Source organism: Oenanthe melanoleuca, chromosome Z (assembly GCF_029582105.1).
Source record: "Oenanthe melanoleuca isolate GR-GAL-2019-014 chromosome Z, OMel1.0, whole genome shotgun sequence".
NCBI lineage: Eukaryota > Metazoa > Chordata > Aves > Passeriformes > Muscicapidae > Oenanthe > Oenanthe melanoleuca.
The window spans coordinates 68,831,708-68,858,837 of NC_079362.1; the positions used below are offsets into that span (position 1 = coordinate 68,831,708).

Consider the following 27,130-nt stretch of genomic DNA (forward strand, 5'->3'; position numbering starts at 1 on the left):
TTGGGGTTTCCGTGGTTGGGGATTGTGGTGGCAGTGGTGTGCCGAGAGTGAGTTGCAATAGATGGTGAAAGGTTTGCGAATGCGCTGGGTCAGAGGCGTCAGGGTCAGGTGTGCTGGGGAGGGGTGTTGGCTGTTCCCTTTCAGCTGCATGGCCAGCTACAGGACCTCTCATGTGCAGCTGGGGTTTCCTTTGTGCCTAAGATTGGTTTCCACCTGCAAAGCCGTGGTGGTGGCTGTGGTCACTTTTCCTTTCACTTTGTGGCTTGCCTTTATTTTCATCTTAGCCACCGTTTTCCTTTTGTGGTTTAGAAGGATGTGAGTGATGTCAAGCGAACCAGGCCTGGGTATCTCCGTCATGCCGTGGATGCCTCGGGCACTGGTCCCGTGGAAGGGGCTTTCTGTATGGCTGTGTGTATGTTCCTTGGAGGGCAGAAAGTGTTGTTGCATGGAGGTGCCCTAGGTGACGTCTTGGAATCTGATGTGGCAGAGCAGCAAGACAGGAAAAACTAGGCTCAGTGAAGAAGGAGTAAGAGAACAGGAAGAGCTTTGCTGCTCGTGCGTTTCTTGCTGGGTGTCTGTGGTCGCGTGTGTTCAGGCGCAGAGGGAGGGCATGGTTGTGTTTCCCCTGCTTGCGTGGATGAGGCAGCCAGAGAGCGAAAAGAGGCTGTCGTCCCTTCTAGGAATGGTGTTGTGTTTTGGGATTGCCGAAGCCCTGTCCTGGAACAGTGTGTCCCCTTCCTCGTGTCAGGGTCCACACCACATGCGGAGTCCTGATAGGTTCTTTTAGGGATCTCAAAGCACAAAAGACACAGCAGGGGACAAAACCAGTTTACTTTTGCAAAAATGCACCTTTATTTAGTGCCAACCAAATGCGATAGAGGGACAGGAAATAGAGAGAGAGGGAGAAAGAGGGGTTGGGATTATAGCTACCAAGACGGGCAGACGATCCTCGCGGAACCAGCCAATAGATGTCCGTTGCCGTCCGGGGAGATCTCAAGGGTCTCTAGTTTGAGGATGTCTTTTATAGACTTTTCCAAGGCGTTGGGCGACTGGCCAAAAGCTGGGAAGATTTATGGACTATTGTATGTGGAGATCGTTGCTCCAAGAAACAGGTGGAAGCAGGACGCTAGGCAAGTAGCCTGCGTAGGAGCAGCGCACCGTGGCAAGCTCCAGGCACACCGACAGTCCTTGTGACCACTTCTACAGCAAGTAGCCTGCGTAAGAGCGGCGCACCGTGGCCAGTTCATTGTTCTCACACCTGTGGGAGCAAACCGGCCCTGGTTGGAATGGGCACCACCTGAGAACAGTCACTTGGCATTCCTCTCATCCCTGGCCAGCGCCTTTAAGCTGCAGTTCCTCAGGCGAGGGTCGTTGGGCAGAGCAAACGAGAGGCTTTTAGATGGACTCTTACACCTTGCTCTCGAGTTCATGAGAGGTGTGGATCTCTTGGAGGGGCTGTCTCTGAAGATGCAGAGGGGAGCAGAGTCCATCACTTGTGAGAAAGGCTGTGGAAGCTGAGCTTCTTCAGCTGGAGTATGGAAGACTTTCCAGTAGTTTGAGATGTCTGTATACGAAGGGCAAACATATGTGGAGTGGAGAAGAGGAAATGGTGTGCTTTTAGATTTGCGTGGGGACGATATCGTGGGCCTCATGGGGACATAATGGGATTTTTATCATAAGTGGTTGGTGGGATTTGAGTGTTTCAGATTTTGGGGGAAACTGAGGCTGTGTGGACGAGCCGTGTGGTTGTAGCTTTGTGTGTCAGGGAGCTGCAGCCGCCCTGCGGAAGTGGTGAAAGGCAAACGGAGGGAGGCCTGCGCGACGAATGAAGGTTGCAAGGGCAGTGTAGGATAAGGTGAGGTTTGAGACGATGTCGTGAACGTGACTATGTGGAAGGCCACGGGTCGTGATGAGATTGAGCTGTGCGTCCTGGGGAAATTATCAGAGGGAGTTGCGAGGCCAGCGTGGATCATTTCTGCGAAGCGGTGTGTGTCAGCTGAAGGCGCCGGTGAGTGGAAGAAGGGAAATAGAAGCAGTGTTTTTGGAAAGGGAAAAGCAGAAGAGTGTGGGAGCTCCAGAAGTGTGAGTGTGAGCTTTGTTCCAGGCAAGATGATGAGGCCCTTTCTGTGAGAAAGGGAAATTGCGCTGAGATGTTGGGAAAAACAAGGAGGGGATCGGTCACAGGGATGATGGCTTTCCAAAGTGCAAGCCCGCCATTCCTGGCTGCGTCGGCCATGTTCTATGTTTGCGGCTGGACAGCACTGGTGGATAGGGGCAGAGGGAGTGACCGGGTGTGCCTGGACTTGAGGCATGTGTTTGACACTGTCCGCACGACATCCTTGTGTGTAAGTCGGAGAGCCGTGGACCGGATGGCTGGAGCATGGTTGGGATGAGGCAGATGAGCTGCAGCGAGTCTTTGCCACCCTTGGGTGTTTTTATTTTTGCGTTGCTGGCCAAAGGCTAGCAATGTTTCTCCAAAGGAGTTGCTGCAGGATCATGCCTGGGAATGTGCCGTTGGGAAGAGTGGGCAGGGGCTGTTTGGAGCAGGGCTTGGCGTGGGTGTTGAGTGGAGACGGCTTTGGCCTGTCCCAAAGAGTGGCTGCAGTGCTAGTGAGACGAGAGGCAGTGGCGATTGCCTTTTTGTCATTTGTCTTTATTTTCTGTGGCATAAGTAAACGTATGAGTAGAAAAATAAATAGGTCAATAAATAAATGAATAAATAAATAAATCGTCATATAAATAATCTGAGAAAGTCCTTTGTGCGAATCCCAGGTAGAGGCTGTGTCAATGGAGACGCAGTGGCTGTCGGCTGCGGGTGCCCTGCGGTGGTTAGAGGCGTGTCCGTTGTCCCACGTTGGGGGTGTGACGTGTGTTTGGGATGTAGGTGCGGGAGCGTGGTGGGGGCGGGTTGTGGCGTGGGTGCTGGTGCTAGCGGCGCATGGTGCGTGTGAGGCTGTGGAGGTGCTGTAAAGAGGCGCGAGCTTCGAGGCGGACGTGGTCCCAGGCACAGGCGCTGTGGTTGTGGGCGTGGAGGAAGAGCTGGATGTCCCTGAAGTACTTGTTGATGGTGAGCAGCGGGTTGCGTGGTCCTTTGAAGAGCGCGGCGCTGTCGGGGAGGCATTGCTCGAGGTGGTGGATGTGGTGCTGGAGTTTGTTGAGGAGGTGGCTGCGAGGCTGGGCAGGCCAGTGCTGGCGGGTGCTGTTGGCGCTGAGGGTGTGGAAGAGGTGCTGGAGGATGCGTAGGGCGGTGGCGGCGGCTTGTGGCGGCTGGAGGTTGTTGTGCAGGAGGGTGTCGGGGAAGAAGGGCGGCTCTTGGAGGTGGCAGGGCTGTGTGTGGTTGGGAGCCATGTCCTGGAGGAGGCGCAGGGCGTCGCCGGGGAAGGTGTGGTCGTGTGTCCAGAGGTGTTGGCAGGCGAGGGTGGTGGCGAGAGCGGTGAGGAGGAGCAGGAGCGCCGGGGCTGCGTGCGGCAGGCGTGGCTGTGGGGCCGTGGGCGCAGCCATGGTGGGGCTCTGGGTGCTGTCGGGCGGTGCTGGGCAGGAGCCGGTGAGGCCTTAAGGCTCTGCTGGTGCCGGTGGTGGCTGTGCTTGGGGTGCTGCCGGGCGTGCGGCTTTGTACGGCGGCAGCTTTCCCTTCATTGCTTTCTGATTCCTGGGAGTTTCCGCTTGTGCTTTCCAGTCTGGGCTGGTGGCTGTGGTGGTCCTGGGGCAGCGTTTTCTTGGGGTTTCCGTGGTTGGGGATTGTGGTGGCAGTGGTGTGCCGAGAGTGAGTTGCAATAGATGGTGAAAGGTTTGCGAATGCGCTGGGTCAGAGGCGTCAGGGTCAGGTGTGCTGGGGAGGGGTGTTGGCTGTTCCCTTTCAGCTGCATGGCCAGCTACAGGACCTCTCATGTGCAGCTGGGGTTTCCTTTGTGCCTAAGATTGGTTTCCACCTGCAAAGCCGTGGTGGTGGCTGTGGTCACTTTTCCTTTCACTTTGTGGCTTGCCTTTATTTTCATCTTAGCCACCGTTTTCCTTTTGTGGTTTAGAAGGATGTGAGTGATGTCAAGCGAACCAGGCCTGGGTATCTCCGTCATGCCGTGGATGCCTCGGGCACTGGTCCCGTGGAAGGGGCTTTCTGTATGGCTGTGTGTATGTTCCTTGGAGGGCAGAAAGTGTTGTTGCATGGAGGTGCCCTAGGTGACGTCTTGGAATCTGATGTGGCAGAGCAGCAAGACAGGAAAAACTAGGCTCAGTGAAGAAGGAGTAAGAGAACAGGAAGAGCTTTGCTGCTCGTGCGTTTCTTGCTGGGTGTCTGTGGTCGCGTGTGTTCAGGCGCAGAGGGAGGGCATGGTTGTGTTTCCCCTGCTTGCGTGGATGAGGCAGCCAGAGAGCGAAAAGAGGCTGTCGTCCCTTCTAGGAATGGTGTTGTGTTTTGGGATTGCCGAAGCCCTGTCCTGGAACAGTGTGTCCCCTTCCTCGTGTCGGGGTCCACACCACATGCGGAGTCCTGATAGGTTCTTTTAGGGATCTCAAAGCACAAAAGACACAGCAGGGGACAAAACCAGTTTACTTTTGCAAAAATGCACCTTTATTTAGTGCCAACCAAATGCGATAGAGGGACAGGAAATAGAGAGAGAGGGAGAAAGAGGGGTTGGGATTATAGCTACCAAGACGGGCAGACGATCCTCGCGGAACCAGCCAATAGATGTCCGTTGCCGTCCGGGGAGATCTCAAGGGTCTCTAGTTTGAGGATGTCTTTTATAGACTTTTCCAAGGCGTTGGGCGACTGGCCAAAAGCTGGGAAGATTTATGGACTATTGTATGTGGAGATCGTTGCTCCAAGAAACAGGTGGAAGCAGGACGCTAGGCAAGTAGCCTGCGTAGGAGCAGCGCACCGTGGCAAGCTCCAGGCACACCGACAGTCCTTGTGACCACTTCTACAGCAAGTAGCCTGCGTAAGAGCGGCGCACCGTGGCCAGTTCATTGTTCTCACACCTGTGGGAGCAAACCGGCCCTGGTTGGAATGGGCACCACCTGAGAACAGTCACTTGGCATTCCTCTCATCCCTGGCCAGCGCCTTTAAGCTGCAGTTCCTCAGGCGAGGGTCGTTGGGCAGAGCAAACGAGAGGCTTTTAGATGGACTCTTACACCTTGCTCTCGAGTTCATGAGAGGTGTGGATCTCTTGGAGGGGCTGTCTCTGAAGATGCAGAGGGGAGCAGAGTCCATCACTTGTGAGAAAGGCTGTGGAAGCTGAGCTTCTTCAGCTGGAGTATGGAAGACTTTCCAGTAGTTTGAGATGTCTGTATACGAAGGGCAAACATATGTGGAGTGGAGAAGAGGAAATGGTGTGCTTTTAGATTTGCGTGGGGACGATATCGTGGGCCTCATGGGGACATAATGGGATTTTTATCATAAGTGGTTGGTGGGATTTGAGTGTTTCAGATTTTGGGGGAAATGAGGCTGTGTGGACGAGCCGGTGGTTGTAGCTTTGTGTGTCAGGGAGCTGCAGCCGCCCTGCGGAAGTGGTGAAAGGTAAACGGAGGGAGGCCTGCGCGACGAATGAAGGTTGCAAGGGCAGTGTAGGATAAGGTGAGGTTTGAGACGATGTCGTGAACGTGACTATGTGGAAGGCCACGGGTCGTGATGAGATTGAGCTGTGCGTCCTGGGGAAATTATCAGAGGGAGTTGCGAGGCCAGCGTGGATCATTTCTGCGAAGCGGTGTGTGTCAGCTGAAGGCGCCGGTGAGTGGAAGAAGGGAAATAGAAGCAGTGTTTTTGGAAAGGGAAAAGCAGAAGAGTGTGGGAGCTCCAGAAGTGTGAGTGTGAGCTTTGTTCCAGGCAAGATGATGAGGCCCTTTCTGTGAGAAAGGGAAATTGCGCTGAGATGTTGGGAAAAACAAGGAGGGGATCGGTCACAGGGATGATGGCTTTCCAAAGTGCAAGCCCGCCATTCCTGGCTGCGTCGGCCATGTTCTATGTTTGCGGCTGGACAGCACTGGTGGATAGGGGCAGAGGGAGTGACCGGGTGTGCCTGGACTTGAGGCATGTGTTTGACACTGTCCGCACGACATCCTTGTGTGTAAGTCGGAGAGCCGTGGACCGGATGGCTGGAGCATGGTTGGGATGAGGCAGATGAGCTGCAGCGAGTCTTTGCCACCCTTTAGGGCGTTTTTATTTTTGCGTTGCTGGCCAAAGGCTAGCAATGTTTCTCCAAAGGAGTTGCTGCAGGATCATGCCTGGGAATGTGCCGTTGGGAAGAGTGGGCAGGGGCTGTTTGGAGCAGGGCTTGGCGTGGGTGTTGAGTGGAGACGGCTTTGGCCTGTCCCAAAGAGTGGCTGCAGTGCTAGTGAGACGAGAGGCAGTGGCGATTGCCTTTTTGTCATTTGTCTTTATTTTCTGTGGCATAAGTAAACGTATGAGTAGAAAAATAAATAGGTCAATAAATAAATGAATAAATAAATAAAATCGTCATATAAATAATCTGAGAAAGTCCTTTGTGCGAATCCCAGGTAGAGGCTGTGTCAATGGAGACGCAGTGGCTGTCGGCTGCGGGTGCCCTGCGGTGGTTAGAGGCGTGTCCGTTGTCCCACGTTGGGGGTGTGACGTGTGTTTGGGATGTAGGTGCGGGAGCGTGGTGGGGGCGGGTTGTGGCGTGGGTGCTGGTGCTAGCGGCGCATGGTGCGTGTGAGGCTGTGGAGGTGCTGTAAAGAGGCGCGAGCTTCGAGGCGGACGTGGTCCCAGGCACAGGCGCTGTGGTTGTGGGCGTGGAGGAAGAGCTGGATGTCCCTGAAGTACTTGTTGATGGTGAGCAGCGGGTTGCGTGGTCCTTTGAAGAGCGCGGCGCTGTCGGGGAGGCATTGCTCGAGGTGGTGGATGTGGTGCTGGAGTTTGTTGAGGAGGTGGCTGCGAGGCTGGGCAGGCCAGTGCTGGCGGGTGCTGTTGGCGCTGAGGGTGTGGAAGAGGTGCTGGAGGATGCGTAGGGCGGTGGCGGCGGCTTGTGGCGGCTGGAGGTTGTTGTGCAGGAGGGTGTCGGGGAAGAAGGGCGGCTCTTGGAGGTGGCAGGGCTGTGTGTGGTTGGGAGCCATGTCCTGGAGGAGGCGCAGGGCGTCGCCGGGGAAGGTGTGGTCGTGTGTCCAGAGGTGTTGGCAGGCGAGGGTGGTGGCGAGAGCGGTGAGGAGGAGCAGGAGCGCCGGGGCTGCGTGCGGCAGGCGTGGCTGTGGGGCCGTGGGCGCAGCCATGGTGGGGCTCTGGGTGCTGTCGGGCGGTGCTGGGCAGGAGCCGGTGAGGCCTTAAGGCTCTGCTGGTGCCGGTGGTGGCTGTGCTTGGGGTGCTGCCGGGCGTGCGGCTTTGTACGGCGGCAGCTTTCCCTTCATTGCTTTCTGATTCCTGGGAGTTTCCGCTTGTGCTTTCCAGTCTGGGCTGGTGGCTGTGGTGGTCCTGGGGCAGCGTTTTCTTGGGGTTTCCGTGGTTGGGGATTGTGGTGGCAGTGGTGTGCCGAGAGTGAGTTGCAATAGATGGTGAAAGGTTTGCGAATGCGCTGGGTCAGAGGCGTCAGGGTCAGGTGTGCTGGGGAGGGGTGTTGGCTGTTCCCTTTCAGCTGCATGGCCAGCTACAGGACCTCTCATGTGCAGCTGGGGTTTCCTTTGTGCCTAAGATTGGTTTCCACCTGCAAAGCCGTGGTGGTGGCTGTGGTCACTTTTCCTTTCACTTTGTGGCTTGCCTTTATTTTCATCTTAGCCACCGTTTTCCTTTTGTGGTTTAGAAGGATGTGAGTGATGTCAAGCGAACCAGGCCTGGGTATCTCCGTCATGCCGTGGATGCCTCGGGCACTGGTCCCGTGGAAGGGGCTTTCTGTATGGCTGTGTGTATGTTCCTTGGAGGGCAGAAAGTGTTGTTGCATGGAGGTGCCCTAGGTGACGTCTTGGAATCTGATGTGGCAGAGCAGCAAGACAGGAAAAACTAGGCTCAGTGAAGAAGGAGTAAGAGAACAGGAAGAGCTTTGCTGCTCGTGCGTTTCTTGCTGGGTGTCTGTGGTCGCGTGTGTTCAGGCGCAGAGGGAGGGCATGGTTGTGTTTCCCCTGCTTGCGTGGATGAGGCAGCCAGAGAGCGAAAAGAGGCTGTCGTCCCTTCTAGGAATGGTGTTGTGTTTTGGGATTGCCGAAGCCCTGTCCTGGAACAGTGTGTCCCCTTCCTCGTGTCGGGGTCCACACCACATGCGGAGTCCTGATAGGTTCTTTTAGGGATCTCAAAGCACAAAAGACACAGCAGGGGACAAAACCAGTTTACTTTTGCAAAAATGCACCTTTATTTAGTGCCAACCAAATGCGATAGAGGGACAGGAAATAGAGAGAGAGGGAGAAAGAGGGGTTGGGATTATAGCTACCAAGACGGGCAGACGATCCTCGCGGAACCAGCCAATAGATGTCCGTTGCCGTCCGGGGAGATCTCAAGGGTCTCTAGTTTGAGGATGTCTTTTATAGACTTTTCCAAGGCGTTGGGCGACTGGCCAAAAGCTGGGAAGATTTATGGACTATTGTATGTGGAGATCGTTGCTCCAAGAAACAGGTGGAAGCAGGACGCTAGGCAAGTAGCCTGCGTAGGAGCAGCGCACCGTGGCAAGCTCCAGGCACACCGACAGTCCTTGTGACCACTTCTACAGCAAGTAGCCTGCGTAAGAGCGGCGCACCGTGGCCAGTTCATTGTTCTCACACCTGTGGGAGCAAACCGGCCCTGGTTGGAATGGGCACCACCTGAGAACAGTCACTTGGCATTCCTCTCATCCCTGGCCAGCGCCTTTAAGCTGCAGTTCCTCAGGCGAGGGTCGTTGGGCAGAGCAAACGAGAGGCTTTTAGATGGACTCTTACACCTTGCTCTCGAGTTCATGAGAGGTGTGGATCTCTTGGAGGGGCTGTCTCTGAAGATGCAGAGGGGAGCAGAGTCCATCACTTGTGAGAAAGGCTGTGGAAGCTGAGCTTCTTCAGCTGGAGTATGGAAGACTTTCCAGTAGTTTGAGATGTCTGTATACGAAGGGCAAACATATGTGGAGTGGAGAAGAGGAAATGGTGTGCTTTTAGATTTGCGTGGGGACGATATCGTGGGCCTCATGGGGACATAATGGGATTTTTATCATAAGTGGTTGGTGGGATTTGAGTGTTTCAGATTTTGGGGGAAATGAGGCTGTGTGGACGAGCCGGTGGTTGTAGCTTTGTGTGTCAGGGAGCTGCAGCCGCCCTGCGGAAGTGGTGAAAGGCAAACGGAGGGAGGCCTGCGCGACGAATGAAGGTTGCAAGGGCAGTGTAGGATAAGGTGAGGTTTGAGACGATGTCGTGAACGTGACTATGTGGAAGGCCACGGGTCGTGATGAGATTGAGCTGTGCGTCCTGGGGAAATTATCAGAGGGAGTTGCGAGGCCAGCGTGGATCATTTCTGCGAAGCGGTGTGTGTCAGCTGAAGGCGCCGGTGAGTGGAAGAAGGGAAATAGAAGCAGTGTTTTTGGAAAGGGAAAAGCAGAAGAGTGTGGGAGCTCCAGAAGTGTGAGTGTGAGCTTTGTTCCAGGCAAGATGATGAGGCCCTTTCTGTGAGAAAGGGAAATTGCGCTGAGATGTTGGGAAAAACAAGGAGGGGATCGGTCACAGGGATGATGGCTTTCCAAAGTGCAAGCCCGCCATTCCTGGCTGCGTCGGCCATGTTCTATGTTTGCGGCTGGACAGCACTGGTGGATAGGGGCAGAGGGAGTGACCGGGTGTGCCTGGACTTGAGGCATGTGTTTGACACTGTCCGCACGACATCCTTGTGTGTAAGTCGGAGAGCCGTGGACCGGATGGCTGGAGCATGGTTGGGATGAGGCAGATGAGCTGCAGCGAGTCTTTGCCATCCTTAGGGTGTTTTTATTTTTGCGTTGCTGGCCAAAGGCTAGCAATGTTTCTCCAAAGGAGTTGCTGCAGGATCATGCCTGGGAATGTGCCGTTGGGAAGAGTGGGCAGGGGCTGTTTGGAGCAGGGCTTGGCGTGGGTGTTGAGTGGAGACGGCTTTGGCCTGTCCCAAAGAGTGGCTGCAGTGCTAGTGAGACGAGAGGCAGTGGCGATTGCCTTTTGTCATTTGTCTTTATTTTCTGTGGCATAAGTAAACGTATGAGTAGAAAAATAAATAGGTCAATAAATAAATGAATAAATAAATAAATCGTCATATAAATAATCTGAGAAAGTCCTTTGTGCGAATCCCAGGTAGAGGCTGTGTCAATGGAGACGCAGTGGCTGTCGGCTGCGGGTGCCCTGCGGTGGTTAGAGGCGTGTCCGTTGTCCCACGTTGGGGGTGTGACGTGTGTTTGGGATGTAGGTGCGGGAGCGTGGTGGGGGCGGGTTGTGGCGTGGGTGCTGGTGCTAGCGGCGCATGGTGCGTGTGAGGCTGTGGAGGTGCTGTAAAGAGGCGCGAGCTTCGAGGCGGACGTGGTCCCAGGCACAGGCGCTGTGGTTGTGGGCGTGGAGGAAGAGCTGGATGTCCCTGAAGTACTTGTTGATGGTGAGCAGCGGGTTGCGTGGTCCTTTGAAGAGCGCGGCGCTGTCGGGGAGGCATTGCTCGAGGTGGTGGATGTGGTGCTGGAGTTTGTTGAGGAGGTGGCTGCGAGGCTGGGCAGGCCAGTGCTGGCGGGTGCTGTTGGCGCTGAGGGTGTGGAAGAGGTGCTGGAGGATGCGTAGGGCGGTGGCGGCGGCTTGTGGCGGCTGGAGGTTGTTGTGCAGGAGGGTGTCGGGGAAGAAGGGCGGCTCTTGGAGGTGGCAGGGCTGTGTGTGGTTGGGAGCCATGTCCTGGAGGAGGCGCAGGGCGTCGCCGGGGAAGGTGTGGTCGTGTGTCCAGAGGTGTTGGCAGGCGAGGGTGGTGGCGAGAGCGGTGAGGAGGAGCAGGAGCGCCGGGGCTGCGTGCGGCAGGCGTGGCTGTGGGGCCGTGGGCGCAGCCATGGTGGGGCTCTGGGTGCTGTCGGGCGGTGCTGGGCAGGAGCCGGTGAGGCCTTAAGGCTCTGCTGGTGCCGGTGGTGGCTGTGCTTGGGGTGCTGCCGGGCGTGCGGCTTTGTACGGCGGCAGCTTTCCCTTCATTGCTTTCTGATTCCTGGGAGTTTCCGCTTGTGCTTTCCAGTCTGGGCTGGTGGCTGTGGTGGTCCTGGGGCAGCGTTTTCTTGGGGTTTCCGTGGTTGGGGATTGTGGTGGCAGTGGTGTGCCGAGAGTGAGTTGCAATAGATGGTGAAAGGTTTGCGAATGCGCTGGGTCAGAGGCGTCAGGGTCAGGTGTGCTGGGGAGGGGTGTTGGCTGTTCCCTTTCAGCTGCATGGCCAGCTACAGGACCTCTCATGTGCAGCTGGGGTTTCCTTTGTGCCTAAGATTGGTTTCCACCTGCAAAGCCGTGGTGGTGGCTGTGGTCACTTTTCCTTTCACTTTGTGGCTTGCCTTTATTTTCATCTTAGCCACCGTTTTCCTTTTGTGGTTTAGAAGGATGTGAGTGATGTCAAGCGAACCAGGCCTGGGTATCTCCGTCATGCCGTGGATGCCTCGGGCACTGGTCCCGTGGAAGGGGCTTTCTGTATGGCTGTGTGTATGTTCCTTGGAGGGCAGAAAGTGTTGTTGCATGGAGGTGCCCTAGGTGACGTCTTGGAATCTGATGTGGCAGAGCAGCAAGACAGGAAAAACTAGGCTCAGTGAAGAAGGAGTAAGAGAACAGGAAGAGCTTTGCTGCTCGTGCGTTTCTTGCTGGGTGTCTGTGGTCGCGTGTGTTCAGGCGCAGAGGGAGGGCATGGTTGTGTTTCCCCTGCTTGCGTGGATGAGGCAGCCAGAGAGCGAAAAGAGGCTGTCGTCCCTTCTAGGAATGGTGTTGTGTTTTGGGATTGCCGAAGCCCTGTCCTGGAACAGTGTGTCCCCTTCCTCGTGTCGGGGTCCACACCACATGCGGAGTCCTGATAGGTTCTTTTAGGGATCTCAAAGCACAAAAGACACAGCAGGGGACAAAACCAGTTTACTTTTGCAAAAATGCACCTTTATTTAGTGCCAACCAAATGCGATAGAGGGACAGGAAATAGAGAGAGAGGGAGAAAGAGGGGTTGGGATTATAGCTACCAAGACGGGCAGACGATCCTCGCGGAACCAGCCAATAGATGTCCGTTGCCGTCCGGGGAGATCTCAAGGGTCTCTAGTTTGAGGATGTCTTTTATAGACTTTTCCAAGGCGTTGGGCGACTGGCCAAAAGCTGGGAAGATTTATGGACTATTGTATGTGGAGATCGTTGCTCCAAGAAACAGGTGGAAGCAGGACGCTAGGCAAGTAGCCTGCGTAGGAGCAGCGCACCGTGGCAAGCTCCAGGCACACCGACAGTCCTTGTGACCACTTCTACAGCAAGTAGCCTGCGTAAGAGCGGCGCACCGTGGCCAGTTCATTGTTCTCACACCTGTGGGAGCAAACCGGCCCTGGTTGGAATGGGCACCACCTGAGAACAGTCACTTGGCATTCCTCTCATCCCTGGCCAGCGCCTTTAAGCTGCAGTTCCTCAGGCGAGGGTCGTTGGGCAGAGCAAACGAGAGGCTTTTAGATGGACTCTTACACCTTGCTCTCGAGTTCATGAGAGGTGTGGATCTCTTGGAGGGGCTGTCTCTGAAGATGCAGAGGGGAGCAGAGTCCATCACTTGTGAGAAAGGCTGTGGAAGCTGAGCTTCTTCAGCTGGAGTATGGAAGACTTTCCAGTAGTTTGAGATGTCTGTATACGAAGGGCAAACATATGTGGAGTGGAGAAGAGGAAATGGTGTGCTTTTAGATTTGCGTGGGGACGATATCGTGGGCCTCATGGGGACATAATGGGATTTTTATCATAAGTGGTTGGTGGGATTTGAGTGTTTCAGATTTTGGGGGAAATGAGGCTGTGTGGACGAGCCGGTGGTTGTAGCTTTGTGTGTCAGGGAGCTGCAGCCGCCCTGCGGAAGTGGTGAAAGGCAAACGGAGGGAGGCCTGCGCGACGAATGAAGGTTGCAAGGGCAGTGTAGGATAAGGTGAGGTTTGAGACGATGTCGTGAACGTGACTATGTGGAAGGCCACGGGTCGTGATGAGATTGAGCTGTGCGTCCTGGGGAAATTATCAGAGGGAGTTGCGAGGCCAGCGTGGATCATTTCTGCGAAGCGGTGTGTGTCAGCTGAAGGCGCCGGTGAGTGGAAGAAGGGAAATAGAAGCAGTGTTTTTGGAAAGGGAAAAGCAGAAGAGTGTGGGAGCTCCAGAAGTGTGAGTGTGAGCTTTGTTCCAGGCAAGATGATGAGGCCCTTTCTGTGAGAAAGGGAAATTGCGCTGAGATGTTGGGAAAAACAAGGAGGGGATCGGTCACAGGGATGATGGCTTTCCAAAGTGCAAGCCCGCCATTCCTGGCTGCGTCGGCCATGTTCTATGTTTGCGGCTGGACAGCACTGGTGGATAGGGGCAGAGGGAGTGACCGGGTGTGCCTGGACTTGAGGCATGTGTTTGACACTGTCCGCACGACATCCTTGTGTGTAAGTCGGAGAGCCGTGGACCGGATGGCTGGAGCATGGTTGGGATGAGGCAGATGAGCTGCAGCGAGTCTTTGCCATCCTTAGGGTGTTTTTATTTTTGCGTTGCTGGCCAAAGGCTAGCAATGTTTCTCCAAAGGAGTTGCTGCAGGATCATGCCTGGGAATGTGCCGTTGGGAAGAGTGGGCAGGGGCTGTTTGGAGCAGGGCTTGGCGTGGGTGTTGAGTGGAGACGGCTTTGGCCTGTCCCAAAGAGTGGCTGCAGTGCTAGTGAGACGAGAGGCAGTGGCGATTGCCTTTTTGTCATTTGTCTTTATTTTCTGTGGCATAAGTAAACGTATGAGTAGAAAAATAAATAGGTCAATAAATAAATGAATAAATAAATAAATCGTCATATAAATAATCTGAGAAAGTCCTTTGTGCGAATCCCAGGTAGAGGCTGTGTCAATGGAGACGCAGTGGCTGTCGGCTGCGGGTGCCCTGCGGTGGTTAGAGGCGTGTCCGTTGTCCCACGTTGGGGGTGTGACGTGTGTTTGGGATGTAGGTGCGGGAGCGTGGTGGGGGCGGGTTGTGGCGTGGGTGCTGGTGCTAGCGGCGCATGGTGCGTGTGAGGCTGTGGAGGTGCTGTAAAGAGGCGCGAGCTTCGAGGCGGACGTGGTCCCAGGCACAGGCGCTGTGGTTGTGGGCGTGGAGGAAGAGCTGGATGTCCCTGAAGTACTTGTTGATGGTGAGCAGCGGGTTGCGTGGTCCTTTGAAGAGCGCGGCGCTGTCGGGGAGGCATTGCTCGAGGTGGTGGATGTGGTGCTGGAGTTTGTTGAGGAGGTGGCTGCGAGGCTGGGCAGGCCAGTGCTGGCGGGTGCTGTTGGCGCTGAGGGTGTGGAAGAGGTGCTGGAGGATGCGTAGGGCGGTGGCGGCGGCTTGTGGCGGCTGGAGGTTGTTGTGCAGGAGGGTGTCGGGGAAGAAGGGCGGCTCTTGGAGGTGGCAGGGCTGTGTGTGGTTGGGAGCCATGTCCTGGAGGAGGCGCAGGGCGTCGCCGGGGAAGGTGTGGTCGTGTGTCCAGAGGTGTTGGCAGGCGAGGGTGGTGGCGAGAGCGGTGAGGAGGAGCAGGAGCGCCGGGGCTGCGTGCGGCAGGCGTGGCTGTGGGGCCGTGGGCGCAGCCATGGTGGGGCTCTGGGTGCTGTCGGGCGGTGCTGGGCAGGAGCCGGTGAGGCCTTAAGGCTCTGCTGGTGCCGGTGGTGGCTGTGCTTGGGGTGCTGCCGGGCGTGCGGCTTTGTACGGCGGCAGCTTTCCCTTCATTGCTTTCTGATTCCTGGGAGTTTCCGCTTGTGCTTTCCAGTCTGGGCTGGTGGCTGTGGTGGTCCTGGGGCAGCGTTTTCTTGGGGTTTCCGTGGTTGGGGATTGTGGTGGCAGTGGTGTGCCGAGAGTGAGTTGCAATAGATGGTGAAAGGTTTGCGAATGCGCTGGGTCAGAGGCGTCAGGGTCAGGTGTGCTGGGGAGGGGTGTTGGCTGTTCCCTTTCAGCTGCATGGCCAGCTACAGGACCTCTCATGTGCAGCTGGGGTTTCCTTTGTGCCTAAGATTGGTTTCCACCTGCAAAGCCGTGGTGGTGGCTGTGGTCACTTTTCCTTTCACTTTGTGGCTTGCCTTTATTTTCATCTTAGCCACCGTTTTCCTTTTGTGGTTTAGAAGGATGTGAGTGATGTCAAGCGAACCAGGCCTGGGTATCTCCGTCATGCCGTGGATGCCTCGGGCACTGGTCCCGTGGAAGGGGCTTTCTGTATGGCTGTGTGTATGTTCCTTGGAGGGCAGAAAGTGTTGTTGCATGGAGGTGCCCTAGGTGACGTCTTGGAATCTGATGTGGCAGAGCAGCAAGACAGGAAAAACTAGGCTCAGTGAAGAAGGAGTAAGAGAACAGGAAGAGCTTTGCTGCTCGTGCGTTTCTTGCTGGGTGTCTGTGGTCGCGTGTGTTCAGGCGCAGAGGGAGGGCATGGTTGTGTTTCCCCTGCTTGCGTGGATGAGGCAGCCAGAGAGCGAAAAGAGGCTGTCGTCCCTTCTAGGAATGGTGTTTGTGTTTTGGGATTGCCGAAGCCCTGTCCTGGAACAGTGTGTCCCCTTCCTCGTGTCGGGGTCCACACCACATGCGGAGTCCTGATAGGTTCTTTTAGGGATCTCAAAGCACAAAAGACACAGCAGGGGACAAAACCAGTTTACTTTTGCAAAAATGCACCTTTATTTAGTGCCAACCAAATGCGATAGAGGGACAGGAAATAGAGAGAGAGGGAGAAAGAGGGGTTGGGATTATAGCTACCAAGACGGGCAGACCGATCCTCGCGGAACCAGCCAATAGATGTCCGTTGCCGTCCGGGGAGATCTCAAGGGTCTCTAGTTTGAGGATGTCTTTTATAGACTTTTCCAAGGCGTTGGGCGACTGGCCAAAAGCTGGGAAGATTTATGGACTATTGTATGTGGAGATCGTTGCTCCAAGAAACAGGTGGAAGCAGGACGCTAGGCAAGTAGCCTGCGTAGGAGCAGCGCACCGTGGCAAGCTCCAGGCACACCGACAGTCCTTGTGACCACTTCTACAGCAAGTAGCCTGCGTAAGAGCGGCGCACCGTGGCCAGTTCATTGTTCTCACACCTGTGGGAGCAAACCGGCCCTGGTTGGAATGGGCACCACCTGAGAACAGTCACTTGGCATTCCTCTCATCCCTGGCCAGCGCCTTTAAGCTGCAGTTCCTCAGGCGAGGGTCGTTGGGCAGAGCAAACGAGAGGCTTTTAGATGGACTCTTACACCTTGCTCTCGAGTTCATGAGAGGTGTGGATCTCTTGGAGGGGCTGTCTCTGAAGATGCAGAGGGGAGCAGAGTCCATCACTTGTGAGAAAGGCTGTGGAAGCTGAGCTTCTTCAGCTGGAGTATGGAAGACTTTCCAGTAGTTTGAGATGTCTGTATACGAAGGGCAAACATATGTGGAGTGGAGAAGAGGAAATGGTGTGCTTTTAGATTTGCGTGGGGACGATATCGTGGGCCTCATGGGGACATAATGGGATTTTTATCATAAGTGGTTGGTGGGATTTGAGTGTTTCAGATTTTGGGGGAAATGAAACGGAGGTGGACGAGCCGGTGGTTGTAGCGTTGTGTGTCAGACTGCAGCCGCCCTGCGGAAGTGTGAAAGGTAAACGGAGGGAGGCCTGCGCGACGAATGAAGGTTGCAAGGGCAGTGTAGGATAAGGTGAGGTTTGAGACGATGTCGTGAACGTGACTATGTGGAAGGCCACGGGTCGTGATGAGATTGAGCTGTGCGTCCTGGGGAAATTATCAGAGGGAGTTGCGAGGCCAGCGTGGATCATTTCTGCGAAGCGGTGTGTGTCAGCTGAAGGCGCCGGTGAGTGGAAGAAGGGAAATAGAAGCAGTGTTTTTGGAAAGGGAAAAGCAGAAGAGTGTGGGAGCTCCAGAAGTGTGAGTGTGAGCTTTGTTCCAGGCAAGATGATGAGGCCCTTTCTGTGAGAAAGGGAAATTGCGCTGAGATGTTGGGAAAAACAAGGAGGGGATCGGTCACAGGGATGATGGCTTTCCAAAGTGCAAGCCCGCCATTCCTGGCTGCGTCGGCCATGTTCTATGTTTGCGGCTGGACAGCACTGGTGGATAGGGGCAGAGGGAGTGACCGGGTGTGCCTGGACTTGAGGCATGTGTTTGACACTGTCCGCACGACATCCTTGTGTGTAAGTCGGAGAGCCGTGGACCGGATGGCTGGAGCATGGTTGGGATGAGGCAGATGAGCTGCAGCGAGTCTTTGCCACCCTTTGGGGTTTTTATTTTTGCGTTGCTGGCCAAAGGCTAGCAATGTTTCTCCAAAGGAGTTGCTGCAGGATCATGCCTGGGAATGTGCCGTTGGGAAGAGTGGGCAGGGGCTGTTTGGAGCAGGGCTTGGCGTGGGTGTTGAGTGGAGACGGCTTTGGCCTGTCCCAAAGAGTGGCTGCAGTGCTAGTGAGACGAGAGGCAGTGGCGATTGCCTTTTTGTCATTTGTCTTTATTTTCTGTGGCATAAGTAAACGTATGAGTAGAAAAATAAATAGGTCAATAAATAAATGAATAAATAAATAAATCGTCATATAAATAATCTGAGAAAGTCCTTTGTGCGAATCCCAGGTAGAGGCTGTGTCAATGGAGACGCAGTGGCTGTCGGCTGCGGGTGCCCTGCGGTGGTTAGAGGCGTGTCCGTTGTCCCACGTTGGGGGTGTGACGTGTGTTTGGGATGTAGGTGCGGGAGCGTGGTGGGGGCGGGTTGTGGCGTGGGTGCTGGTGCTAGCGGCGCATGGTGCGTGTGAGGCTGTGGAGGTGCTGTAAAGAGGCGCGAGCTTCGAGGCGGACGTGGTCCCAGGCACAGGCGCTGTGGTTGTGGGCGTGGAGGAAGAGCTGGATGTCCCTGAAGTACTTGTTGATGGTGAGCAGCGGGTTGCGTGGTCCTTTGAAGAGCGCGGCGCTGTCGGGGAGGCATTGCTCGAGGTGGTGGATGTGGTGCTGGAGTTTGTTGAGGAGGTGGCTGCGAGGCTGGGCAGGCCAGTGCTGGCGGGTGCTGTTGGCGCTGAGGGTGTGGAAGAGGTGCTGGAGGATGCGTAGGGCGGTGGCGGCGGCTTGTGGCGGCTGGAGGTTGTTGTGCAGGAGGGTGTCGGGGAAGAAGGGCGGCTCTTGGAGGTGGCAGGGCTGTGTGTGGTTGGGAGCCATGTCCTGGAGGAGGCGCAGGGCGTCGCCGGGGAAGGTGTGGTCGTGTGTCCAGAGGTGTTGGCAGGCGAGGGTGGTGGCGAGAGCGGTGAGGAGGAGCAGGAGCGCCGGGGCTGCGTGCGGCAGGCGTGGCTGTGGGGCCGTGGGCGCAGCCATGGTGGGGCTCTGGGTGCTGTCGGGCGGTGCTGGGCAGGAGCCGGTGAGGCCTTAAGGCTCTGCTGGTGCCGGTGGTGGCTGTGCTTGGGGTGCTGCCGGGCGTGCGGCTTTGTACGGCGGCAGCTTTCCCTTCATTGCTTTCTGATTCCTGGGAGTTTCCGCTTGTGCTTTCCAGTCTGGGCTGGTGGCTGTGGTGGTCCTGGGGCAGCGTTTTCTTGGGGTTTCCGTGGTTGGGGATTGTGGTGGCAGTGGTGTGCCGAGAGTGAGTTGCAATAGATGGTGAAAGGTTTGCGAATGCGCTGGGTCAGAGGCGTCAGGGTCAGGTGTGCTGGGGAGGGGTGTTGGCTGTTCCCTTTCAGCTGCATGGCCAGCTACAGGACCTCTCATGTGCAGCTGGGGTTTCCTTTGTGCCTAAGATTGGTTTCCACCTGCAAAGCCGTGGTGGTGGCTGTGGTCACTTTTCCTTTCACTTTGTGGCTTGCCTTTATTTTCATCTTAGCCACCGTTTTTCCTTTTGTGGTTTAGAAGGATGTGAGTGATGTCAAGCGAACCAGGCCTGGGTATCTCCGTCATGCCGTGGATGCCTCGGGCACTGGTCCCGTGGAAGGGGCTTTCTGTATGGCTGTGTGTATGTTCCTTGGAGGGCAGAAAGTGTTGTTGCATGGAGGTGCCCTAGGTGACGTCTTGGAATCTGATGTGGCAGAGCAGCAAGACAGGAAAAACTAGGCTCAGTGAAGAAGGAGTAAGAGAACAGGAAGAGCTTTGCTGCTCGTGCGTTTCTTGCTGGGTGTCTGTGGTCGCGTGTGTTCAGGCGCAGAGGGAGGGCATGGTTGTGTTTCCCCTGCTTGCGTGGATGAGGCAGCCAGAGAGCGAAAAGAGGCTGTCGTCCCTTCTAGGAATGGTGTTGTGTTTTGGGATTGCCGAAGCCCTGTCCTGGAACAGTGTGTCCCCTTCCTCGTGTCGGGGTCCACACCACATGCGGAGTCCTGATAGGTTCTTTTAGGGATCTCAAAGCACAAAAGACACAGCAGGGGACAAAACCAGTTTACTTTTGCAAAAATGCACCTTTATTTAGTGCCAACCAAATGCGATAGAGGGACAGGAAATAGAGAGAGAGGGAGAAAGAGGGGTTGGGATTATAGCTACCAAGACGGGCAGACGATCCTCGCGGAACCAGCCAATAGATGTCCGTTGCCGTCCGGGGAGATCTCAAGGGTCTCTAGTTTGAGGATGTCTTTTATAGACTTTTCCAAGGCGTTGGGCGACTGGCCAAAAGCTGGGAAGATTTATGGACTATTGTATGTGGAGATCGTTGCTCCAAGAAACAGGTGGAAGCAGGACCTAGGCAAGTAGCCTGCGTAGGAGCAGCGCACCTTGGCAAGCTCCGGCACATACAGTCCTTGTGACCACTTCTACGCAAGTAGCCTGCGTAAGAGCGGCGCACCGTGGCCAGTTCATTGGCACAAATGTGGAGCAAACCGGCCCTGGTTTGGAATGGGCCACCACCTGAGAACAGTCACTTGGCATTCCTCTCATCCCTGGCCAGGCCTTTAAGCTGCAGTTCCTCGGCGAGGGTCGTTGGGCAGAGCAAACGAGAGGCTTTAGATGGACTCTTACACCTTGCTCTCGAGTTCATGAGAGGTGTGGATCTCTTGGAGGGGCTGTCTCTGAAGATGGCAGAGGGGAGCAGAGTCCATCACTTGTGAGAAAGGCTGTGGAAGCCTGAGCTCTTCAGCTGGAGTATGGAAGACTTTCCAGTAGTTTGAAGATGTCTGTATACGAAGGGCAAACATAGTGGCATCATGGAGTGAAAGGAAGATGAGGTTAAGCCTTGTTGTGCTTTAGATCGTGCGTGGGGACGATATCGTGGGCCTCATGGGGACATAATGGGATTTTTTATATAAGTGGTGGTGGGATTTGAGTGTTTCAGATTTGGGGGAAACGAGAGTCTGTGTGTGAGCGAGCGGGGTGTTGTAGCTGTTGGTCGTTGTGTCAGGAGCTGCAGCCGCCCTGCGGAGTGTGAAGGTAAACGGAGGGAGGCCTGCGCGACGAATGAAGGTTGCAAGGGCAGTGTAGGATAAGGTGAGGTTTGAGACGATGTCGTGAACGTGACTATGTGGAAGGCCACGGGTCGTGATGAGATTGAGCTGTGCGTCCTGGGGAAATTATCAGAGGGAGTTGCGAGGCCAGCGTGGATCATTTCTGCGAAGCGGTGTGTGTCAGCTGAAGGCGCCGGTGAGTGGAAGAAGGGAAATAGAAGCAGTGTTTTTGGAAAGGGAAAAGCAGAAGAGTGTGGGAGCTCCAGAAGTGTGAGTGTGAGCTTTGTTCCAGGCAAGATGATGAGGCCCTTTCTGTGAGAAAGGGAAATTGCGCTGAGATGTTGGGAAAAACAAGGAGGGGATCGGTCACAGGGATGATGGCTTTCCAAAGTGCAAGCCCGCCATTCCTGGCTGCGTCGGCCATGTTCTATGTTTGCGGCTGGACAGCACTGGTGGATAGGGGCAGAGGGAGTGACCGGGTGTGCCTGGACTTGAGGCATGTGTTTGACACTGTCCGCACGACATCCTTGTGTGTAAGTCGGAGAGCCGTGGACCGGATGGCTGGAGCATGGTTGGGATGAGGCAGATGAGCTGCAGCGAGTCTTTGCCACCCTTTGGGTGTTTTTATTTTTGCGTTGCTGGCCAAAGGCTAGCAATGTTTCTCCAAAGGAGTTGCTGCAGGATCATGCCTGGGAATGTGCCGTTGGGAAGAGTGGGCAGGGGCTGTTTGGAGCAGGGCTTGGCGTGGGTGTTGAGTGGAGACGGCTTTGGCCTGTCCCAAAGAGTGGCTGCAGTGCTAGTGAGACGAGAGGCAGTGGCGATTGCCTTTTTGTCATTTGTCTTTATTTTCTGTGGCATAAGTAAACGTATGAGTAGAAAAATAAATAGGTCAATAAATAAATGAATAAATAAATAAATCGTATTCATATAAATAATCTGAGAAAGTCCTTTGTGCGAATCCCAGGTAGAGGCTGTGTCAATGGAGACGCAGTGGCTGTCGGCTGCGGGTGCCCTGCGGTGGTTAGAGGCGTGTCCGTTGTCCCACGTTGGGGGTGTGACGTGTGTTTGGGATGTAGGTGCGGGAGCGTGGTGGGGGCGGGTTGTGGCGTGGGTGCTGGTGCTAGCGGCGCATGGTGCGTGTGAGGCTGTGGAGGTGCTGTAAAGAGGCGCGAGCTTCGAGGCGGACGTGGTCCCAGGCACAGGCGCTGTGGTTGTGGGCGTGGAGGAAGAGCTGGATGTCCCTGAAGTACTTGTTGATGGTGAGCAGCGGGTTGCGTGGTCCTTTGAAGAGCGCGGCGCTGTCGGGGAGGCATTGCTCGAGGTGGTGGATGTGGTGCTGGAGTTTGTTGAGGAGGTGGCTGCGAGGCTGGGCAGGCCAGTGCTGGCGGGTGCTGTTGGCGCTGAGGGTGTGGAAGAGGTGCTGGAGGATGCGTAGGGCGGTGGCGGCGGCTTGTGGCGGCTGGAGGTTGTTGTGCAGGAGGGTGTCGGGGAAGAAGGGCGGCTCTTGGAGGTGGCAGGGCTGTGTGTGGTTGGGAGCCATGTCCTGGAGGAGGCGCAGGGCGTCGCCGGGGAAGGTGTGGTCGTGTGTCCAGAGGTGTTGGCAGGCGAGGGTGGTGGCGAGAGCGGTGAGGAGGAGCAGGAGCGCCGGGGCTGCGTGCGGCAGGCGTGGCTGTGGGGCCGTGGGCGCAGCCATGGTGGGGCTCTGGGTGCTGTCGGGCGGTGCTGGGCAGGAGCCGGTGAGGCCTTAAGGCTCTGCTGGTGCCGGTGGTGGCTGTGCTTGGGGTGCTGCCGGGCGTGCGGCTTTGTACGGCGGCAGCTTTCCCTTCATTGCTTTCTGATTCCTGGGAGTTTCCGCTTGTGCTTTCCAGTCTGGGCTGGTGGCTGTGGTGGTCCTGGGGCAGCGTTTTCTTGGGGTTTCCGTGGTTGGGGATTGTGGTGGCAGTGGTGTGCCGAGAGTGAGTTGCAATAGATGGTGAAAGGTTTGCGAATGCGCTGGGTCAGAGGCGTCAGGGTCAGGTGTGCTGGGGAGGGGTGTTGGCTGTTCCCTTTCAGCTGCATGGCCAGCTACAGGACCTCTCATGTGCAGCTGGGGTTTCCTTTGTGCCTAAGATTGGTTTCCACCTGCAAAGCCGTGGTGGTGGCTGTGGTCACTTTTCCTTTCACTTTGTGGCTTGCCTTTATTTTCATCTTAGCCACCGTTTTCCTTTTGTGGTTTAGAAGGATGTGAGTGATGTCAAGCGAACCAGGCCTGGGTATCTCCGTCATGCCGTGGATGCCTCGGGCACTGGTCCCGTGGAAGGGGCTTTCTGTATGGCTGTGTGTATGTTCCTTGGAGGGCAGAAAGTGTTGTTGCATGGAGGTGCCCTAGGTGACGTCTTGGAATCTGATGTGGCAGAGCAGCAAGACAGGAAAAACTAGGCTCAGTGAAGAAGGAGTAGGAGAACAGGAAGAGCTTTGCTGCTCGTGCGTTTCTTGCTGGGTGTCTGTGGTCGCGTGTGTTCAGGCGCAGAGGGAGGGCATGGTTGTGTTTCCCCTGCTTGCGTGGATGAGGCAGCCAGAGAGCGAAAAGAGGCTGTCGTCCCTTCTAGGAATGGTGTTGTGTTTTGGGATTGCCGAAGCCCTGTCCTGGAACAGTGTGTCCCCTTCCTCGTGTCAGGGTCCACACCACATGCGGAGTCCTGATAGGTTCTTTTAGGGATCTCAAAGCACAAAAGACACAGCAGGGGACAAAACCAGTTTACTTTTGCAAAAATGCACCTTTATTTAGTGCCAACCAAATGCGATAGAGGGACAGGAAATAGAGAGAGAGGGAGAAAGAGGGGTTGGGATTATAGCTACCAAGACGGGCAGACGATCCTCGCGGAACCAGCCAATAGATGTCCGTTGCCGTCCGGGGAGATCTCAAGGGTCTCTAGTTTGAGGATGTCTTTTATAGACTTTTCCAAGGCGTTGGGCGACTGGCCAAAAGCTGGGAAGATTTATGGACTATTGTATGTGGAGATCGTTGCTCCAAGAAACAGGTGGAAGCAGGACGCTAGGCAAGTAGCCTGCGTAAGAGCGGCGCACCGTGGCCAGTTCATTGTTCTCACACCTGTGGGAGCAAACCGGCCCTGGTTGGAATGGGCACCACCTGAGAACAGTCACTTGGCATTCCTCTCATCCCTGGCCAGCGCCTTTAAGCTGCAGTTCCTCAGGCGAGGGTCGTTGGGCAGAGCAAACGAGAGGCTTTTAGATGGACTCTTACACCTTGCTCTCGAGTTCATGAGAGGTGTGGATCTCTTGGAGGGGCCTGTCTCTGAAGATGCAGAGGGGAGCAGAGTCCATCACTTGTGAGAAAGGCTGTGGAAGCTGAGCTTCTTCAGCTGGAGTATGGAAGACTTTCCAGTAGTTTGAGATGTCTGTACGAAGGGCAAACATATGTGGAGTTGGAGAGAGGAAATGGTGTGCTTTTAGATTTGCGTGGGGACGATATCGTGGGCCTCATGGGGACATATGGGATTTTTATCATAAGTGGTTGGTGGGATTTGAGTGTTTCAGATTTTGGGGGAAACGAGGCTGTGTGGGACGGCGCTGGTTGTAGCTTTGTGTGTCAGGAGCTGCAGCCGCCCTGCGGAAGTGGTGAAAGGCAAACGGAGGAGGCCTGCGCGACGAATGAAGGTTGCAAGGGCAGTGTAGGATAAGGTGAGGTTTGAGACGATGTCGTGAACGTGACTATGTGGAAGGCCACGGGTCGTGATGAGATGAGCTGTGCGTCCTGGGAAATTATCAGAGGAGTTTCGGGCCAGCGTGGATCAATTTCTGCGAAGCGGTGTGTGTCAGCTGAAGGCGCCGGTGAGTGAAGAAGGGAAATAGAAGCAGTGTTTTGGAAAGGAAAAGCAGAAGAGTGTGGAGCTCCAGAAGTGTGAGTGTGAGCTTTGTTCCAGGCAAGATGATGAGGCCCTTGCTGTGGAAAGGGAAATTGCGCTGAGTATGTTGGGAAAAACAAGGAGGGGATTGGTCACAGGGATGATGGCTTTCCAAAGTGCAAGCCCCATTCCTGGCTGCGTCGGCCTGTTCTATGTTTGCGGCTGGACAGCACTGGTGGATAGGGGCAGAGGGAGTGACCGGGTGTGCCTGACTTGAGGCTGGTTTTGACACTGTCCGCACGACATCCTTGTGTGTAAGTCGGAGAGCCGTGGACCGGATGGCTGGAGCATGGTTGGGATGAGGCAGATGAGCTGCAGCGAGTCTTGCCACCTTTGGGCGTTTTTTATTTTTGCGTTGCTGGGCAAAGGCTAGCAATGTTTCTCCAAAGGAGTTGCTGCAGATCATGCCTGGGAATGTGCCGTTGGGAAGAGTGGGCAGGGGCTGTTTGGAGCAGGGCTTGGCGTGGGTTGAGTTGGGTACTGCTTTGGCCTGTCCCAAAGAGTGGCTGCAGTGCTAGTGAGACGGAGGCAGTGGCGATTGCCTTTTTGTCATTTGTCTTTATTTTCTGTGGCATAAGTAAACTATGAGTAGAAAAATAAATAGGTCAATAAATAAATGAATAAATAAATAAATCGTCATATAAATAATCTGAGAAGTCCTTTGTGCGAATCCCAGGGTAGAGGCTGTGTCATGGAGACGCAGTGGCTGTCGCTGCGGGTGCCCTGCGGTGGTTAGAGGCGTGTCCGTTGTCCCACGTTGGGGGTGTGACGTGTGTTTGGGATGTAGGTGCGGGAGCGTGGTGGGGGGGTGTTGCGTGGGTGCTGGTGCTAGCGCGCATGGTGCGTGTGAGGCTGTGGAGGTGCTGTAAAGAGGCGCGAGCTTCGAGGCGGACGTGGTCCAGGCACAGGCGCTGTGGTGTGGCGTGGAGGAAGAGCTGATGTCCCTGAAGTACTTGTTGATGGTGAGCTCAGCGGGTTGCGTGGCCTTTGAGAGCGCGGCGCTGTCGGGGAGGCATGCTCGAGGTGGTGGATGTGGTCTGGAGTTTGTTTGAGGAGGTGGCTGCGAGGCTGGGCAGCAGTGCTGGCGGGTGCTGTTGGCGCTGAGGGTGTGGAAGAGGTGCTGGAGGATGCGTAGGGCGGTGGCGGCGGCTTGTGGCGGCTGGAGGTTGTTGTGCAGGAGGGTGTCGGGGAAGAAGGGCGGCTCTTGGAGGTGGCAGGGCTGTGTGTGGTTGGAGCCATGTCCTGGAGGAGGCGCAGGCGTCGCCGGGGAAGGTGTGGTCGTGTCCAGAGGTGTTGGCATGCGAGGGTGTGGCGGAGCGGTGAGGAGGAGCAGGAGCGCCGGGCTGCGTGCGGCAGGCGTGGCTGTGGGGCCGTGGGCGCAGCCATGGTGGGGCTCTGGGTGCTGTCGGGCGGTGCTGGGCAGGAGCCGGTGAGGCCTTAGGCTCTGCTGGTGCCGGTGGTGGCTGTGCTTGGGTGCTGCCGGGCGTGCGGCTTTGTACGGCGGCAGCTTTCCTTCATTGCTTTCTGATTCCTGGGAGTTTCGCTTGTGCTTCCAGTCTGGGCTGGTGGCTGTGGTCCTGGGGCAGCGTTTTCTTGGGGTTTCCGTGGTTGGGGATTGTGGTGGCAGTGGTGTGCCGAGAGTGAGTTGCAATAGATGGTGAAAGGTTTTGCGAATGCGCTGGGTCAGAGGCGTCAGGGTCAGGTGTGCTGGGAGGGGTGTTGGCTGTTCCCTTTCAGCTGCATGGCCAGCTACAGGACCTCTCATGTGCACTGGGGTTTTCCTTTGTGCCTAAGATTGGTTTCCACCTGCAAAGCCGTGGTGGTGGCTGTGGTCACTTTTCCTTCACTTTGCGGCTTGCCTTTATTTTCATCTTAGCCACCGTTTTTCTTTGTGGTTTAGAAGGATGTGAGTGATGTCAGCGAACCAGGCCTGGGTATCTCCGTCATGCCGTGGATGCTCGGGCACTGTCCCGTGGAAGGGGCTTTCTGTATGGCTGTGTGTATGTTCCTTGGAGGGCAGAAAGTGTTGTTGCATGGAGGTGCCCTAGGTGACGTCTTGGAATCTGATGTGGCAGAGCAGCAAGACAGGAAAAACTAGGCTCAGTGAAGAAGTAGTAAAGAACAGGAAGAGCTTTGCTGCTCGTGCGTTTCTTGCTGGGTGTCTGTGGTCGCGTGTGTTCAGGCGCAGAGGGAGGCATGTTGTGTTTCCCCTGCTTGCGTGGATGAGGCAGCCAGAGAGCGAAAAGAGGCTGTCGTCCCTTCTAGGAATGGTGTTGTGTTTTGGGATTGCCGAAGCCCTGTCCTGGAACAGTGTGTCCCCTTCCTCGTTCGGGTCCAACCACATGCGGAGTCCTGATAGGTTCTTTTAGGGTCTCAAAGCACAAAAGACACAGCAGTGGGACAAAACCAGTTTACTTTTGCAAAATGCACCTTTATTTAGTGCCACCAAATGCGATAGAGGGACAGGAAATAGAGAGAGAGGGAGAAAGAGGGGTTGGGATTATAGCTACCAAGACGGGCAGACCATCCTCGCGGAACCAGCCAATAGATGTCCGTTGCCGTCCGGGATATCTCAAGGTCTAGTTTGAGGATGTCTTTTATAGACTTTTCCAAGGCGTTGGGCGACTGGCCACAAAGTGGAAGATTTATGGACTATTGTATGTGGAGATCGTTGCTCCAAGAAACAGGTGGAAACAGGACGCTAGGCAAGTAGCCTGCGTAGAGCAGCGCACCGTGGCAAGCTCCAGGCACACCGACAGTCCTTGTGACCACTTCTACAGCAAGTAGCCTGCGTAAGCGGCGCCCGTGGCCAGTTCATGTTCTCAC

General features: G+C 55.6%; 2 protein-coding genes across 10 annotated transcripts in view; one reads left to right on the top strand and one right to left on the bottom strand.

Annotated features, from left to right (window-relative positions):
- The window catches only part of UBAP2 (ubiquitin associated protein 2), a 162,807-nt gene that overhangs the window by 93,961 nt on the left and 41,716 nt on the right, over nucleotides 1-27,130 (top strand). The gene's annotated exons all lie outside the window — the stretch shown is intronic.
- Nucleotides 2,498-4,659, bottom strand: LOC130265550 (interferon-like). Its single transcript, XM_056514698.1, has one exon. The coding sequence runs from the start codon at nucleotides 3,499-3,501 to the stop codon at nucleotides 2,929-2,931; it is 573 nt and encodes a 190-aa protein (XP_056370673.1). The 5' UTR covers nucleotides 3,502-4,659; the 3' UTR covers nucleotides 2,498-2,928.